Raw genomic sequence first — 20306 nt, 5'->3', positions numbered from 1 at the left:
TTTAAAGGTTATAAAGTATATTAATATATCAATGTTGGTTGTGCAAAGCTGGGTAATGGGTAGTAAAGGCGTTATCCATCTTTTTAAACAATAACAATTTTAATGTAGTCTATCCCTTTAAACTAAGTAAACATATCATGTTGCAAAATGAAAAGTATCTAATTAATCTAGCTACAGTTGCTTTGTTATTTATTAATTAACTTATTTTGCAGTTATCCTATTCATTATTTGAACTTACACAGTATTTTAACATCAATAGACTTTGATGCATTATATAAACATATTTTTCGTGCTACAGAATGCAAAGTGAGCCATATTATAGCCTTATATTTGGTATTATCCTTAGGTATTCACAAGTAGACCTATATTTTAAGAACATCATATCTCATTTAACACCTTGTAATTGCTAGATAGTTCTATTTTCTTGCTATAGAATGACATATCAGCAAATTGTTTGCTGTAATTGTTTTTCAATAGTCAAACTTCACCCACAACTAGCCTCATTTGGAGGAGCCAGTCTGGGCTGACAAGGTTAGCTCCAGTCATAATGTTTGTCATAATGTCTATATAGAGTGCATCATTTTGAATTTCCTATGTGTTGAAGCCAATTGCCGAAAGATATGTAGCATAGCTAGCCTTGAGAAGCCTGCAGGGTGCTTTTGTTTTAGTTATGAGAATTAGAAAATCCTCAATTTTCAGAGCTACCTTACATGAAAGGGGAGCATAATAAATAATACAAGTATATTGCATATTTATTTTACTATGTATAACTAAACCTTTTATTTTTATATCTCAAGGTGTTTACTACCCCTCGAAATCTAAAAATAGATGTGTTGGCAACATAGGATACAAACTAGACTGACTCACCCTGAAAAGTTTTAATACTGATACAATTTATAAAGCTATTATTTGGGGAGCAGCCTATGATAAACACACGCAGTATGGACTTCTAAACCTACAGTATATAAAATAGTTTTGCAGATTAACAGGTCTTTTTGATTCTGTAAACTTTTTCTGTGCCCATTATGGATGCTCCCTTGCCAAGGTTATTGCATTCCCTTTTGTTATTAGGGGAAATACAATGATAAAGGAACAAACACTATTTTTATCACATAAGGTTAATGACAAGTCTAAATAGTCTATCACAATGGTCCCCAATCTTTTTGAAGCCACCGCCCCTTGGTTCCCTAAACTAACCATCAGTGCGCCAGTAACTTTAAATATAAAACTAAAATGTAATTTTGCTTTAGGCATCAAGTAAAGAGCAGTAAATTATGCTAGTTAGTCTTAGCAGGGCCACTAGCATCTTCTTCTACTCCTTGCCTACTAGCACCCCCTATGGTAATCTCAGCATCTCCGCATCTTCTTCTACTCCTTGCCTACTAGCACCCCCTATGGTAATCTCAGCATCTCCGCATCTTCTTCTACTCCTTGCCTACTAGCACCCCTATGGTAATCTCAGAGTCTCCTTCTACCTATTGTGCCTATTAAAACCATCCTCTTTTATTCCATTGCCCACCAGGTGGTGGCACTCCGGGAAACACTAATGTAGTTTATTTTTGCCCTTTCAATGTTCTATGTTTTTTTAATTATTTAATATTTACATATATATATCATGTTCCAACTTCATGCACTCACTACCATCATTTATTCAGATGCCCGGGTGTCTCCTCCTTAATGTATCCATGCAAAAAACTTTAAACACGAGGGCACTCACAGGACTTGATTATATAGAAATTATTTATTCATCAAAATATTTCATCAAAGAAGCAAGGTCGACGTTTCAGCTTATAACCTATGCCATCTTCAAGACCATCTAAAATACAGACAATACATTACATTGTTGTATTGGAAATATATACATAATTTATATAAAAATAAAAAGCAAACGAAAAATAATGTGCATTTATTACTAACACCTTCAAACTCATTATCTGTGTGAATATTATTTTTGTCCACAAAGGGTTAATCCCAATGAGGCACATACCGATATAACCATTTTAAAACATTTTAAAACAGTGATTTTCTCTCACTCACAGCACATATATTTACACAGACCATATGTTATAAAAGCATATTGTATCAACAAAGTTTATATCAAAATAGCAAAAGGTTTACATATCTTGCTTCAAATGGATTATATTACATTGAATACGATATCTTATACAGCATAATTTACAAAGGCCTTTAAACATCAGAGTTCACAAACTCGGCATCTCAACCGCCATTGGAAAAAAGCTGCTAGCAATATTAAGTGCAAAGCAGTCTTTTAAGTGCAAAGCAGTCTTTTAAGTCGGCCGCTTGATTCTAATTGGCTATAGCATCATATGATGTTTCAAAGGAGGTGTGTCAAGGTAGCAACTAACGTTTACAATGTAGCAAACTAATTGGCAATCCTAGTAGTATCAGTGTAGGTACCGGGGAATACCAAATGGCTATTAGAGAATATTGGTGGTTATTGGTGCACAGTTTAGTGCCGTGTGTCCCATAACAAGGAATTACTCGCTATGCATAGCGACTTTTAAATGCATCTCGCAATCAATATGTCATGTTAGTTATACTACAAATTGCCCTGTATCCAACAAGTTATCAACAATTCATTGTACACATGTTGCATATAAACAGTAAATGAAAGAATAAACAAACACATTGATAGATTTATACATCATTGGATATAGTGGGGGGTTTTCCTTAATAGAACAATGAATAATCGATATAGGTATTTAGTCCCATTGGGGCCAGTGGGCATAATCTATGTATCCACTGTGTTTCTCTTTTAAGTAATTCCTCATCCCTGTTGTCTCCTCTTTTAAGTGGCGGAATCCTGTCAATCACCATGGCACATAACATGGCCACTGTATGACCCATTTCCAAAAAATGCCTGGCTACTGGCTGGTCACTTTTTTATCTTTTAAGGGTCTGATCTAATAGCACTCTTGTGGTTCGCAAGTCTTTCTTTAAAGGGGGTACTCGCTTTACCTATATAAAATTTCCCACATGGGCAAGTGAGAAAGTATACTACATAATCAGATGTGCATGTAAGGCTATGTCTAATGTTGTACTTTTTGGATTTAAAAGGGTGGATAAATGATGTTCCAGAGAATAGTGTGTTGCACGTTACGCAATTTCCACACTTTCTCTTTAGGTAGCCAGGTTATCTTTTCCTGGCTGATATCCTGCTTAACTAGCATGGTTCTCAAACGTTGTCCTTCTCTGTATAGCATTCTAGGTGGTTTCATGCCCTTAAAGGGTAGTATATATATAAATGTATTTAATTTTATTTTATTTATTTTTTATGTGATTTTTTAAACAATATTTTTTCTTTCAACAGAGCAGCTGAAGAAATGATCGGATACCAAATTGTACTTCATTCCAAGGAACAATGGAAACCTGCAAAGAGAGATGTTTTCATTATTTTGAAAAAACTCTGGGATTTTATATTTGGTTCATAATTTATTAGGGTCCCTACTTCTAAAAAAACATTGGTTTGAACAATGGGAAATCATGTCTTGGTTGCATGGATTTCTGCATTCTCGTTGGTTGCAATTTTAATTAATGCAGACAGCAAAAAAGGAAACACTTTTCTCACAGAATCGGATCCAGGACGTTGTATGAGGCATCATTATGTTGATTCTATTACTCACCCTCAACACAAATGCACTGCAAAGGTATAGTATATTCATATTCAATGTGTCTGGTGGTATAAATAACATACAGTATAAACATATTTTTAATGGTAAATAATTTCAACAGAGAATAATGAACAGACCAAGTAGTTCTTATCTACTGTCAAAATGTAAACAGTAATTAGATTAGGTTTGACATTATTTATGAATGTTTGAAGTACTCTGGTATATACAAATCAAACATTTAATCCATTGTATGTGAGATACTCTATGAAACCCCTGAAAGTATTTTATCAATGATTCTAACAATTACAGCTTTTGATAATTCGTTGTTAATTTTTAGAAGTGGAGACATAAAAGGGCATAAAACATCTTGCAATTAGAAGACTTTTAAGTTATCTTGCAATAAATTTACACAGTGATGTGTGAATGCATACTGAATACATTAAAGAGATACTAAGCACAATTTTTTTTCTTTAATGATTCAAATAGAGCATGCCATTTTATGCAACTTTCTAATATACTCCTATTATCAATTTTGCTTCATTCTCTTTCTGTCTTTAATTGAAAAAAAAGGAATCTAAGCTAAGGAGCTGGCCCATTTTTGATTCAGCACACTGGTTAGCGCTTTCTGATTGGTGGCTACATTTATCCACCAACCAGCAAGCGCAACCCAGGTTCTGAACCAAAAATTGCTTTTCAAATAAAGATAGCAAGGCAAAGAAAAATTGATAAAAGGAGTAAATTAGAAAGTTGTTTAAAATTGTATGCTCTATCTGAATCACAAAAGAAAAAAAATTGGGTTTTGTATCCCTTCAACACTTTCACCTAGATTACGAGTTTTGCGTTAGAGGCTATGCGGTGCTAACGAGCAGTTTATGCTCACCGCTCACTTACAGACAGTGCTGGTATTACTGGTTCTTACAAACCCAGCGTTAACCGCAAAAAAGTGATCGTAGAGCAAAATTTTGCTCCACATCTCACCTCAATACCAGCGCTGCTTATGTTAGCGGTGAGCTGGCTGAACGTGCTCGTGCAATCAGCCAATCGGAATTGAAGGGACGCCATCTTGGATGACGTCACTTAAAGGAACCGTCATTTAGTAAGAAGACTTCGATGGAAGAGGATGCTCCGCGCCGGATGTCTTGAAGATGGACCCGCTCCGCGCCGGATGGATGAAGATAGAAGATGCCGTCTGGATGAAGACTTCTGCCCGTCTAGAGGACCACTTCTACCGGCTTGGATGAAGACTTCTCCCGGCTTCGTTGAGGACTTCGGCCCGGTTGGGTGAAGACTTCTCCCAGTAAGGTGATCTTCAAGGGGTTAGAGTTAGTTTTTTTTTTAAGGGGGTATTGGGTGGGTTTTAGAGTAGGGTTGGTTGTGTGGGTGGTGGGTTTTAATGTTGGGGGGGATTTGTAATTTTTTTTACAGGTAAAAGAGCTGATTACTTTGGGGCAATGCCCCGCAAAAGGCCCTTTTAAAGGCTATTTGTAATTTAGTGTAGGGTAGGGCTTTTTTATTTGGGGGGCTTTTTTATTTTGTTAGAGGGATTAGATTAGGTGTAATTAGTTTAAAAATCTTGTAATTTGTTTATTATTTTGTGTAATTTAGTGTTTGTTTTTTTTGTACTTTAGATAATTTTATTTAATTGTATTTAATTGTATTTAATTTAGGGAATTCATTTAATTATAGTTTAGTGTTAGGTGTAATTGTAACTTAGGTTAGGTTTTATTTTACAGGTAAATTTGTCTTTATTTTAACTAGGTAGTTATTAAATAGTTAATAACTATTCTACCTAGTTAAAATAAATACAAACTTGCCTGCAAAATAAAAATAAACCCTAAGATAGCTACAATGTAACTATTAGTTATATTGTAGCTATCTAAGGGTTTATTTTATAGGTAAGTATTTAGTTTTAAATAGGAATAATTTAGTTAATGATAGTTATTTTTATTAAGATTTATTTAAATTATATTTAAGTTAGGGGGTGTTAGGGTTGGGGTAGGAGCGGTCCCACGTCTTTGGGGAACAGAACCCTTTTAGATCCAAAATCAAGACATACAAGAGATTCATAGATGATCTCTTGTTTGTGTGGACAGGGAGAGATGATGAGAAGGTAGAGTTGATCAATTATCTCAATGACAATAAGGTCAATCTTAAAATTACTGCTGAAACAGGGAAGGAACAGATTCCATACTTGGATGTGATACTAAAAGGCCCAGCTTCCACAGGTAAAGTGGTCACAAGTCTATATAGGAAGCCCATCTCCTCAAATACTATCCTTCATGCAAAGTCTTCACATCCAAAGCACACTGGCTTTGGTGTTGCCAAAGGCCAGTTTATCAGACTTAAGTGTAATTGTACTATAGAGTCTGACTTTATGCGAGAAGGAGAAGTATTGAGGAATCAATTACTTGAAAGAGGGTATTCCAGGAAGACAGTGAATAGAGCCTTTTTAGAGGTTAAAAGACTTGACAGGCATGTTCTTTTACAAAGCTCAGTGAAAAATGTCAGATTCAGATCCCAGGAGGATAGACCCTGTTTTATAACAACTTTCAGCCCACAGTTTGATGAAATTTGTAAAATAGTTATTAAGCACCTACCAATTGTAACAGGAGACAGCCTTAAAAATTATGTGTCATGGGGTTGTAGTTTCATTTTCAAGAGGGGTACTACTCTGGGCAATATTTTATCTCCCTCCATGATACAAAAAAAAAGAACAAGAATAAGTAGTTGGTTAACTTCTAAAGGTCGCTATAAGTGCCACTTTTCACAATGTATAGCCTGCAATCACATGAGACCAACCAAACATTTTCAATCATATGTAACTCAAAGAGTCTTTGATTTAAGTGAATGTACCAATTGTCGCACAAAGTTTGTAATCTACCTTACAGAATGCTCCGAATGTAAACTACAATACGTGGAGTGTACCTCAAGAGAGGCACGCTCACGTATTAGGGAACATCTTAATAACATAGAGCAAGGAGTAGATTGTTCAGACCTTGTGCGCCACTTCATACTGATGCATGACAAGAATGTTGCCACTTTCAATTGGTGTGTTATTGAGCACATACGAAATGGTCCCTGAGGTGGGGATAAGACAGCCAAATTGTTTTATAGGGAAGCCTTCTGGATATTTCTTCTTAGAACCAGAAGACCACAAGGTTTTAATATCAGTGGAGACATAATTAACTTTGGAAAAAAATATAATTTGTGGAATCCTAATGGTAGTTTAATAAGTAAATCTGATTAAGTATATATCCCCTAAGAGTTGCAATTTATTGGTTATAAGGTGCATTAACATTTCATAACAAGCAATATGTGGCTATGAATGTAAATATTAAATATATTGTCCAATTTATACAATAAATTATGTGACACTGGTATTGGGAGAGATAGAACAAATGTAAGATTTAAATACAACTAATATGTCAGACAAACAAATTGAACCTAGCTTCTCTGTTGCACAAGTAATAATTTATCAGCCAAGTCTGTTCGAAGTAGTTAATTAAGCCACAGTTTATTTTCAATTAATTGTAATTGCAGTGACTATATATGAAGTGCAAGATCACTGATTGGGCATCTACGATTAAGGCATACTAGCCAAAACGCGTCAGATGCATAGCTGACAGCACTGTTGGTGTACAGTATTAACACTGTACATTTTGTTCCTATGAAGGCTTAATAAAGGTTTCTTTTACCTGAATTTGAGGCTCGCTGTTTTTTTCTTCAAGTCTTGGTGTTAGGGTTAGACTTAGATTTAGGAGTTAATAACTTTAATATAGTGGCAGTGACGTTGGGGGCGGAAGATTAGGGGTTAATAAATGTAGGTAGGTTGCGGCGATGTTAGGAACAGCAGATTAGAGGTTAATAAAATGTAACTAGTGTTTGCGAGGTGGGAGTGCGGCGGTTTAGGGGTTAATATATTTCTTATAGTGGCGGCAATGTCTGGTTCGGCAGATTAGGGGTTAAAATTTTTATTATAGTGTTTGCGATGTGGGAGGGCCTAGGTTTAGGGGTTAATAGGTAGTTTATGGGTGTTAGTGTACTTTTTAGCACTTTAGTTAAGAGTTTTATGCTACGGCGTTGTGGTACCAGTCTTGACAGGAGAGAGTCTACCGCTCACTTTTTGTCAGACTCGTAATACCGGCGCTATGCAAGTCCCATTGAAAAAATAGGATACGCAATTTACGTAAGTGGATTTGCGGTATTTCCAAATCTGGCCAAAAAGTGAGCGGTACACCTGTACCTTCAAGACTCGTAATACCAGCGGGCGTTAAAAAGCAGAGTTGGGACCGGCCAACGCTGCTTTTTAAGCCTAGCGCAAGACTCGTAATCTAGCCGATTGTCTTGAAGGTGCACTTCATTGTCTACTACTGAACCTGGCTTGAGCTTTTATTTGACTATCATTTGCCTGCTGATTTTGTATTTTTGTCAGACCCTGAGAATCTGACTGCTGCTTGATTATTACTTATTTTGATACCTGATTCTTAATGTGTGTTGACCTTTCCATGCTTTGATCTTTCTGTGGATCTTGGACAAATTGCTCTATTTTGAACTTCTGTGTATGATCTTGCCTGGCTGACTGTACATCTTATCTAAGCCCCTTGTGTTACTTTCCTCAGTTTACATCATCAGCTGCTTTCAGTTCTACCATTTTCCAGGTGTCTTTTCATTTTACTTACACTTATTGCTGCAACAACCGGTGGGTTACATCCAAGGACATCTAGGTTGCTTTGGATAGGTTACACTAAAAGCCTATCTCTGGCCCTTGGTTAACTCCTGGAGTAATATTACATGACATTAAAGCTTTCACTTTTGCATCACAGCAAAGTCATAAACGATCATAATGACATGCCAAGGTTTATTTTACTATAATTTGTGTAAGAAATTTTAGCCATTCACTGGAAAACAGTATTGGAAATCAGTGGTAGATACACTTCATGACAGTTTGATGTGCTTTGGTGATTTTAGATAGAAAATTCTATTTCAAAAGTGAAGATTTACCCATTGGGATTTTCTAAAGGCATCAACTGGTGTCAAAACTTAGAGCCAAAATATTTTTTTTAAAATATAAAATTAAATTTTTTTATAGTGCTTTGCTTATGAGATTGAAAATAGTATCTCTACCAAAATCAGCTCAAATCTGACCAACTAGTACAGTTCAGTGTCTGCGGTCAATACGGCCATTCAATATTCTTGTAGAAGAGGTCGTAGAAACAAGTTTTTCTTATAGCTCAAATTTGTTATTTCGGAGCAAGATCCAAACAAAAATACTTAAAATTTAAAGACAAAGTTCTCAATCAAAAACAAACAGTAAGCAAAATTGGAATATATTATATGTATACCCACATATTTCTGATGCATTCAGCTATTAAAAAAATAACATTGATAAACATCTGGCAAACAAATATATGACATTAGATTTCCTACTTTCTGATATTTGAAAATTAATTAATATAACATGACATTATTTGAAAATCTTCAATTCTCTAGGGTGGGGGGGGTCTGCTGAAGTTATATCAAACATTGTATGAAACTACTATATCTTTATTGAGGTAGACAATATCAAGAGGTTTGTCTTTCTGGATTTCAGTCTGGTACATAAAACTGTCAATTCATTTTATCCGACTTACAATAGTGACGCCAATCTTGATAAACAAAAACATTCTGTTTATTAAGGGGATGTATAATATTTTGCACATGTTGCATAGAATAGAATTGGTGATTGTCAGGGTATTAAAACATGAAAGAAGAATACTGGCAAACTTCAGAATAGTTTTATTAGTTTTGGACAGCATGAAATATATTTATAAGATTTCTTTTTTACCACAAGCAATTTCAATGAAAATTAAACATGTAAATTGAGTTGTTGTTGTTTTTTTTGTTTTTTTTGCTTCAATACAGGTATTAGAGCATCATTAGGATAATCAATGGCTTTGTTATTCTGTGCTTTAGGGAAATTGCAGATGGTGAGAAAACCAGGATAAGAAATAAATCATTATAATTAGAACCTTAATATGATAAAAAAAAGAGTAAGGTATGTTGCACCTTCTACATGTAAGTGTGGTACTTACATAAAACTCTGAATTTTACATACTGTTATTAAAGGGACATGAAACGCAAACATTTTCTTTCATGATTCAGATAGAGAATATAATTTTAAACAACTTTCCAATTTACTTCTATTATTTAATTTGCTTCCTTCTATTGTTATCCTTTTCTGAAAGGTTTATCTAGGCAAGCAGCAGAGAACCTAGGTTCTAGCTGTTGATTGGTGGTTGCCTATATATATTGATTGTGATTGGCTCACCCATGTGTTCAGTTAGAAACCATTAGTGCATTGCTGCTCCTTTAACAAATGATACCAAGAGAATGAAACAAATTATATAATAGAAGTAAATTAGAAAGTTGTTTAAAATTATATTCTCTATCTGAATCATGAAAGAAAAAAAATTGGGTTTCATGTCCCTTTAATTCACTAGAAGAAGTGCATACTTTTAGTATACCAGAAAGTTGGATTTTGCTTTATTCTGGTATTATCATAATTTTGTGGCATCCAAAAGATGTGAAAAATAAAAAATATTTTCTTTCAGCATTCATGCTTATGGGGAATTCACGGTGTACCAATGGAAGTGGGAAATGTGTATACACACATACTGTATATATGATCTATCTGATAGTTATCGGCACTGTGGATTAAAATCAATCGCTAACAAGCAAATAAAACATTGGTTTTAAAAAAGCAGTTATATCTACTTACCAACAAAACAAAATGGCTACTGCTTGCAACTTCAGCAGAATTTTCAATAAATTTATTTACAGCTGTACTGAAATTAATTCATCGTAATCTCTGAATTCGTTGGAGGATCTTCACCAACAAGCACATTCATTAAATCAATCTCAAAACCAAATTTAATAGATCTTTGTGTCGTACTTGGACTGTAGCTCTAAAAAAATCATTGCATTCTAATAAATCAGAGTACTTAACCGATATACTTCAGGTTATCTTTGTTTGTATTGATTGCCAGTACTATAACTCTGCCAATGCAAGAAATGTATGCATTATAACTATGGTGTTAATCTAAAACACCCACACAAACTTAAACTATAGCTGTTTATGGGACAGATAGCAAGTGGCTCGCTATCAGATTTTTTCACACTAACTCTAACTGTGCTCAAAGTAAACTTTTAAGGCGGGCGGGTTAGCGCATGTTACAAGTAAAAAGTTAGCGCATGTTACAAGTAAAAAGTTAGTGCACGTTACAAGTAAAAAGTTAGCGCATGTTACAAGTAAAAAGTTACAACATGTTACAAGTAAAAAGTTAACACAAGAACGAAACCCGATGTACACTAATTTCAGGGCTTCTGATATCGCAACCACTTTAACTTCTCCCCATAGACTTCAATGGAGCACACTTTAAAAAAAATGTTATCACTCACAAGTTATTTCATATTTAAATGCATTTGAGTGGAAAGGGCTCCAAAGTGTGTGTTTATATGTGTGTGTGTGTAATACATGTGTAGACTTGTGTATATACATGTGCATATATATATATATATATATATATATATATACATGTATACCATATACCTTGTCATATACCATATACCGTTTAACCCTTATAAAACTATTAATATTTATTTGAAAGATTTTAATCATAAAGTGTTCAGTGTAATATTTTATTTTGTAATAGTTTATTTTATTTATATTGTTAAGTTTAGAACATTGGAATGTAAAATATTAACAGTAAAAACATAATTAAAAATACTAAAATGGAATTAAAATTATTTTTCATACTAAAATGTATTTGAGTGGAAAGGGCTCCAAAGTGTATATATATGTATATATATATATATATATATATATATATATATACACACACACACACACACACACATTGCATCCCTTACCAGTCAAATACCTTGTTATATACATATACTGTACCTATTAACCCTTATTAAAAAAAACATTATTAATATTTATTTGAAAGATTTTAATCAGAAAGTGTTGAATGTAATGTTTTATTTTGTAATAGTTTATTGTATTTATGCTATGTTTGGTGCAACTTTTTTTTAACCCTTAAACTTTTACGCTAGGTCTTTGCATACTTTTCTTGTTTGTGTTAGAGCACAGTCATTTCCATTCAACGTGTAATATGTGCTTAAGCTAGCTTGGTTTCAATATTGAAAATTCAAAAAAATGAAGAGTCAGAAATTTTAGGAACCATGGCTCCCTGGTTGACCGATTTGGCAGGCTCTAAGTTGGCTTAACATGAATTTTGAATGCGTGACATCTACATTTTTCTACTGGTTTCAGCTCATAGCTCTTAATTATAAAAATGACAATATTCACTTACCAGTACAATAGTGAGTTTACTGTTAAAACATATAATTCTAGAAAACCTATATTTCTATTAAAATTGAAAATTGTACTAAGTCTATCACATGGTAGATATTAAAAAAAAATGTGTTACTGAACGAGTTAACAAGGTTGAAAGGCAAAGAGGAATCATCAGTCAAGGTCAAATTGATGTGTCTTAGTGTTACTGGGTGGTCACATAACTAAGACTATGAAATTGCATTTCGTTCTCAATCATAAGGGTATCGAGGGCAAAGTCATGTAGCCAACATGTGTGATATATGAACTTTATACCTCAGGGACAGGTGGAAAATGTGAAGTTGTGAACCTGTTTATGTGATTAGTAACAATGAATATTTCAGCTTTCATAATGCACATATTTAAAACATAAAAGTTTATGCTTTGAAAGTAAACATCTCAGTACTTGCACATTTGTATTTTACATGTTTTGTAACTTGCTAAAAGGAATTTAACATAACAGGCTAGATATAAGTGGCGCGCTATTGTTAGCAAGGGATGCGTTAAGCAATATTGAGAATGTGCTATTGTGCATATTACAAATTGAAAGAAAATGGTTGCGCTCGAGCACAAACAAAATGTACGCTCACCGAATTAGCGTGACTGAAGACCATGGGGTATATTTAATAAAGTGTGGACGGACATGATACGATGTAGCGTATCATGTCTGCCGCACATTGATAAATCCTGACAGCATACGCTGTCTGCCTTTATCATTGCACCAGCAGTTCTTGTGAACTGCTTGTGCAATACCGCCCCCTGCAGATTCATGGCCAATTGGCCGCTAGCAGGGGGTGTCAATCAACCCGATCGTATTCGATCGGGTTGATTTCTGTCCGCCACCTCAGACAGGTTATGAAGCAGCGGTACAGGTACAGGTACGGAGCTTTTCACCAAACACAACATAAACAGATTAAAATAAAGTATTACACTCATATATACACTTTCTAATAAAAAATATTTTATATAAATAGGAATAAAACAGTTTTATAAGGATTAAAAGGAATTTGGTGTATGACAAGGGCTATAATGTGTGTGTGTGTATATATACTTAAAATTTTCTTTGCATTTTTAAATATTTATTTCGCTCTCCCTCTATATATACTGTATATATATCTATATATCTACATCTGTACATATTCCTTTAGATATATATTGGTATATATATATTTTTAAATTATATATAATATATATATATATATATATATATATATATATATATATATATATATATATATATAAAATGCAGAACAGATCGCACTCCATAAGTCCAGTAATGATAACCCAGGGTGCAGCAAAAGGTAAAAGGTAATAATAAGCAGCAAGGAAGTGCACTCCAATAGGAATTATTTTCAATATAGTCACTTTTATTGTACAATAAAAGTGACTATATTGAAAATAATTCCTATTGGAGTGCACTTTCCTTGCTGCATATATATATATATATATATATATATATATATATATATATATATATACACATTTGATCCTGTGTGCAGTACATTGGAATGTAAAATATTTTTAGGCAGAACAATATTATAGGCAAAGATAACCATATTAATTTTTGTTCTGTGTCAAACAATCATAGTTTCATGTAGAAGAAACCATGATTAATTTAGTTGTAATAAACATTGCTTCTTGAATTAAAAAAAACGTAATCATTTTATAATTCTGTCTAAATAGTGCTTTACAGATCTTTAAACAATACATTTACCTTATGTAATATATTTGCATTCATTTTTAAAGTAAAAAAGGTTATTATAGCTCAACACATTTTTGAACATCAATGTTAAAGGGACACTGAACCCAAATTTTTTCTTTTGTGATTCAGTTAGAGCATGCAATTTTAAGCAACTTTCTAATTTACTCCTTTTTCAAATTTTCTTCATTCTCTTGGTATGTTTATTTGAAAAGCAAGAATGTCAGTTTAGATGCCGGCCCATTTTTGGTGAACAACCTGGGTTGTCCTTGCTGATTGGACAGCACCAATAAACAAGTGCTGACTATGGTTCTGAACCCAAAAATTGCTGGCTCCTTAGCTTAGATGCCTTCTTTTTCAAATAAAGATAGAAAAAGAACGAAGAAAACTTGATAATAGGAGTAAATTAGAAAGTTGCTTAAAATTGCATGCTCTATGTGAATCAGGAAAGAAAAAATTTGGGTTCAGTGTCCCTTTAAGGATTGAAATTAAAGTGAACCATTAATTAAAAAACATGAACCTGGAATATATTTATATTAATGCATATCAGGATAAAAAAAGAAGCTCATTCCTACATTTTAGTTTCAGGTGTTTCAGTAGAATTGTTAAACCAAAAAAAGTGAATGCTATTTTACAGTGTTTCTCTAATTTATGATGCCCATCTTGGGAGGTCAGGATGAACTTGATGACTTTCCAACTCTTTCTCAAGGGACAAGTCTGTATTATAGGGGAAGTCTCAGAATCAGCTAATTTGTCAGCCTTACAAATCATGAGTTTACCCAGATTACCAGTTATATTCAGCATTTACCAAAACACAAAGATTATTTTCCAGTGTATACTCTGGCTGTAATGCTAAAGCACAGCTTCCTGTGCACCCCAGTCCGTGGGCTTGTTCTGAATTGGGATCTCTGTCCTGCTTTCCCAGCTTCCTAAATTTTTCCCCATTTGTATCCCAGTTTTTCTTATTAAAACAGCCCTTGATTATAAAAATGAAATCTTGTTTAGCATGCTTAAAGGGATATTGTACTGTGACATGTTTTCCCCTTTAATGTGGTCCATTTACCTGCTAAAGAATATTAAACTGTTTACAAATAGGCCATATACCTTTATTTAGTGAGTTGAAATAGCCGATTTTGCCTGTGGAGACTACCACTTCTATTGAAAATGCCAAAACTGCAGTAGTTGCTATAGAAAAGCTATGTTAAAAAGAAGCAGTGACACAAATCAGTTTCCCATGGGGCAGAAGATCCAGCCCATTTGATAGGGTTTCCCTGCAGCAGCTTTTGATACAATGAACTGTTATCGTCTGTTTACCTTAGTACACTGTCCTTTTAACCTCTGACGTCACACATAGCATCACTATAGAATGTTTAACCAAATCTATACTGTAGATGCTAATAAACAAAATATTTTCATTAAAAAGGGATATAAAAGTAAAAAATGAAATGTGCCTAGGTGCACTTCAATTATAAATATAATAATTTCTGCAATATACTTCCATTAGCAAAAATGTTTCTAGTAAATGTTATTACTGTTTTTCAGCAGCATACTCACATCTGCTGTGAGGGCCTGTGCACCAGTTGTCACGGCTACATCTATCTGCCCAGCTGTGATTATGGGGAGAGTGTGGGCATGAAGGGGTTAATAGCACTCAGCCTCTGGCTACCTTTTCCCTATACTTCTACAAGGGTATAAAGGGAAACCAAATTAACCTCCAAATCCTGTCTGCACCACCCCAGATTAACTATGCTGCCACCACCCAAGAACTTTGGTTAAGGGTGTCTTGGGGAACCCCAATTACACTCCAGTAATACTCAGAAAAGCAACTGCTGCAAATTTACCAATAACGCACACAATTAACAGTTAGGTAACACAATTACAACTGTGTCTCTGGGAGTTTGTGAATTCAGATACTAGAGCCCAAAGACAGAATTAGATTATTGATATTTTAATGACAAAAAGATGAATAAATGCTACAGAGAGCATAATTACATAAATCAAGAAGACATACAAAAAACAAACAAAATAGATGCAAAATACAGTTCTTGAAAATAAAATGGGACTTAAAAGACCTGTAAATACAGTAGATTTGCATAATCAATAAATGCATGATAAAAAGACAATGCAATAGCACATGGGGGCCGATTTATCAAGTGTCATGTCCGATAGACATCGCTGAATGCCGACAGCATACACTGTCGGCAATTAACATTGCCCAAGCAGTTCTAGTAAACTGCTTGTGCAATGCCACCCCCTGCAGATTTGCGGCCAATTGGCCGCTAGCAGGGGGTGTCAATTTTGACAGCTTGTTTAATCGGCCCCTCAGTCTGAACTTCAAATGAGTAGTAGATTTTTTTCTGACAAATTTTAAAGTTATGTCTATTTCCTCTCCTTCTGTATCATAAGACAGCCATCAGCCAATTACAAATGCATATACATATATTCTCTGAATTCTTGAAAATGCTTAGTAGGAGCTGGTGGCTCAAAAGTGTAAATATAAAAAGGCTGTGCACATTTTCGGACAGATTACGAGTTTTGCGTTAGGAGCTATGCGGTGCTAACGACCTGTTTTTTCTCACCGCTCACTTACCTGCAGCGCTGGTATTACAGGTTTTTATAAACCCGGCGTTAAAAGGCAAGAAGTGAGCGTAGAGCAAAATGTTGCTCCATACCGCACTCCAATACCAGCGCTGCTTAAGTCAGCGGTGAGCTGGTCATATGTGCTTGTGCATGATTTCCCCATAGACATCAATGGGAAAAAGTCTAACACCTGCAAAAAAGCAGCGTAAAACTCAGTAACGCAGCCCCATTGATTCCTATGGGGAAACACATTTTATGTTTACACCTAACACCCTAACATAAACCCTTTAAGTCTTTGGGCTCCATTTATTATAGGTTGAGCAGACATGATACACTACTGCCAATCATATCCGCTGGACCTCACTGAAAGCAGCCAGCATACGATGTCCACATTTAACATTGCACAAGCAATGCTTGTGCAAAGCCACCCCCTGTTGTTTTGCAGCCAATCGGCCACTAGCAGGGGCTGTCAATCATCCTGATCAAATCGAAATGATTTCAGTCAGCCACAGGTTAATTGGCAGCATTCTTTAGACCGCTGATTCTTAACTATCGCTGGGGCTCCGAAGCACCTATTTCTTCTTGCTTAATGGAGTCCTTTGACTTTAGTGAACCTAATGCTTTAGCCAATCTTAAGTGGTGGTTTTAAAGAGCAATTTATATTTATTTATAGAATTCTATATGAAAAATATTATAGTTACTTATCAATTACAGGTGGAAAAAAGAGATCATTTCTCCCCCTAACCATTTCTTATAAATTGCAACAGTGACAATGCTTTGACAGGTATTAACATACTATTATGGGGGAAAACAGATTTTTAATGTAATGTCATCCACATGGATTTTCCTAAATTTTGACCTCTAAAAGGGGTTAAAGATTCTATTTATTTTAATGTGAAAATATCCACATTCATTAAAGTAAGTCTGAAATAACAATTTATTTAAACACATTTATTAATGTGCAGACGGACATGATCTGCTGTAGCGGATCATGTCCACAGCACATCGATAAATGCCGACAGCATCTAGTGAAATGCTTGTGCAATGCCGCCCCCTGCAGATTCGCTGATCGTAACTGATCGTATCTGATCGGGATGATTGTTGTCTGCCGCCTCAGAGGTGGCGGACGAGTTAAGGAGCAGCGTTCTTAAGAACGCTGCTTCTTAACACCTGTTTCCGGCGAGCCTGAAGGCTTTGGCAGAAACAGTCGGCACAATACAGGGCTTAGTAAATCGGCCCCTATATATTTTTAAAAGTATTTTATTAAAAAGTATAACTAATACAGCAGTATCAGCTGTACTTTCCTTCTAATGCTCACTGACTGGAAACCTCCCATAGAACTACTGGTGGAAAGGGACTCAGGTCTGCAAATCTGTCAACAAAAACATTGGCTTATTCTGAAAAGGAACTTGCATATACAAGAGAAATGTCTACAATGTCCATGGTGGTTTAACTCTGAAAGAGGCATGAAACTCAACATTTTTCTTTTGTGATTCAGATAGAACATACAATTTTAAAATACTTTCCAAATTACTTTTTATTATACCATTTGCTTAGTTCTCTTACTACCCTTTGTTGAAGAATCAGCAATGCACTTCTGGGAGCTAGCTGAATGCACTGGGTGATCCAATTAGATGAGACATATATGTACAGCCACCAATAAGCAGCACCTGAGTCTTCCTAGGTATCCTTTTTAATTAAGGATATCAAGAGAACAAAACAAATTAGATAATAGAAGTACTGTAGATTGGAAAGTTCTTTAAAATCACATGCTCTATCTGAATCATGAAAGAAAAACAGCAATAGTGGTCTTAAGACTGCAGCTTGTTAAATGGGTAGCAAATAAGCTGAGGATTTTCAATATGTCAGCTTTGTTGAAGGCAGCTTGCAGCTAAAACACGAGTACACATCATTGGGTTACATCATTTGGGAGTTCTGATCTTTTTTGTATAGAGTTTTGATGGAAGTAACTTTACAAATATCTAGGAAAACCTGGCTGGCAGAAAATGAGTTGGCTAAGACCATGTTTTCTTATGTAGATACTAAGTAAATTAGGAAGATTATTTAGTGTTTGATTTTGGGTCATGTTAGGGCGTCCTAAGGATGAGTAGAATGACTGCTTGTTTCAGAACAGATGGAAATAAAATAAATGGAAAGTAAATGTTGAAGAGGTCACTGAAAAGATAAAGAATGATATAGGTTAGTTAGTAGAAATATTTTAATATGGTTAGAAAATAAAATGCTAAAATATAACATTATTGATTCATTTTCACAATAGTAGTTTAGCAAACATTGATCATTATTAACGTAAAAGGATTGTGGCTACTGATTTATTTCATATTGCATTGGACTTTTAATCTAATTAATTTTCTTCAGTAACAAATTAATTCTCTAGTTTTCAATCATATCAAATAGATTACCCTCCAGCTGGCCATACTGATGTGCAGTTAAGTTAATTAGGTTTTAAGATATTGGATACTTGCATACAGTAATGAGATCTTTTCTACTTTAAAGTGTGATTACCAGAATAATCAATAAGACTAAGATAATTGTTCAAAGCAAATTATTTTTGCTAAACTAATAATTCTGCAAGTTAATTTCAATGTGCTATATTAGTTTTAAATTTGTTTTTCACAATTGGTATAGTTAGGTATTAAATGTTTGTTGTTATTACATAGGCTTAGCACTATACATCTTCAATAATCACATGTTAAACAGAATACCTAGGGAAGATCAAGAGTTTTATGCAGTAGCGGACGTACTCAACAGAGGGCCCTGGGGCAGAAAATGTTTTGACCCCCCAAAAGGTAACTCTGTATAATTATTTTGAGGATAGATAGATAGATAAATAGGTAGTTACACCTGAAACCTGCACTTATAAAAGGCTCACCTGTATTACGATTGTACACATTCTGCACAAGCCTACTTATAGACTGACTGCTATGAGAGCCCCCCCAGCCCTTGGCTCCCAAGTGCCACTGCACCTGCTGCACCAATGGTAGTTCCACCCCTGGTTTTATGAACTATATTGGAAAAGTGTGTGCAATGTTATACATCATTGTTGCAAGCAATGTTATACATTTTTGCAAACATTGCTGCCATATAAAGCTCAAAACGTGCATAACTTCTAAAATACTTGTCATTGAGACCACTCGCCAACCCCTTTCAAATCCATCAAATAAATACTTTTTGCTTTACTTTTTTTAAGACATTTTCCAGCTGAACGCTTATTTTGCCATTGTAGCATCATGACATTTTGCACTCCTTTTTTGTTAAAGGGACATTAAACACTAAATAGATTTTATAAACAGTACTGAGGTTATATTTCCTGCCTCCCTCTAGTCATGGGTGCCGACATTTTGAAATCTAGCTTTAACTGCATTCCAGTGCTGACAAGTGTTTTCAAATGTGCAGCAACTCTCTTTCAGATACCTGCAGTGTAACCTAGGTTCCAAAATGATGGCATCCATAAGAGAGTGCATGAAATGTATTTACTGTTTAATGTCCAATTAAGCTGTCAAAATCATTTCCTAGTTTAATTAAAATGTTAAGAAAGTAAACAACACTTTTAAACTAGGAGGCATGCACACAAATAAAATATTTACATCACAGTTTTATTTTATAGCAATTAAGTGTTTGAATGTTATACAAATTCTAATCACATATTCTCATAACAAGTCTCTAAAAGATTAAATGAATAAATTAATGTATTAAAAAATAATTCTCACTAAAAATCTGTGGTTTTATGGACTTACTGAAATACAAAAAGCAGGGAAATAACCTAGGAAACTCAAACTCAACAACTCTAGCGAAGCTATCACACAAATAACATTATGGATGACAGCACATATTAGATAAGTGATGTCATCGCAAATGACATATAGTTAACAATGTGCGGGCGGACATGTTTCTAACTTTTAATACATTTATGTGGTTTTAACCTACTACGCTTAGAGGAGTGCGCCCTGTTCTTTATTCCTCTCTACAGTATACAGTTTCTTTTAATTGTAAAAAAAAAAAT

General features: G+C 34.5%; 1 protein-coding gene across 4 annotated transcripts in view; it reads left to right on the top strand.

The window, feature by feature from the left end:
- NDP (norrin cystine knot growth factor NDP) overlaps window positions 1-20306 on the top strand; it is a 116863-nt gene that overhangs the window by 45355 nt on the left and 51202 nt on the right. For 2 of the 4 annotated variants that reach the window (XM_053706499.1, XM_053706498.1), the window contains exon 2: window positions 3337-3668. In XM_053706499.1, coding sequence (XP_053562474.1) covers window positions 3495-3668 — 174 coding nt within the window. In that variant the 5' untranslated portion in view covers window positions 3337-3494. Of the gene's footprint in view, window positions 1-3331; window positions 3669-20306 lie in introns of all 4 variants that reach the window. The other 2 variants (XM_053706497.1, XM_053706496.1) reach the window with 1 other exon arrangement.

This window comes from Bombina bombina, chromosome 3, assembly GCF_027579735.1.
Source record: "Bombina bombina isolate aBomBom1 chromosome 3, aBomBom1.pri, whole genome shotgun sequence".
Classification (NCBI taxonomy): Eukaryota; Metazoa; Chordata; class Amphibia; order Anura; family Bombinatoridae; genus Bombina; species Bombina bombina.
This window is presented reverse-complemented; position numbering and strand designations above follow the sequence as displayed.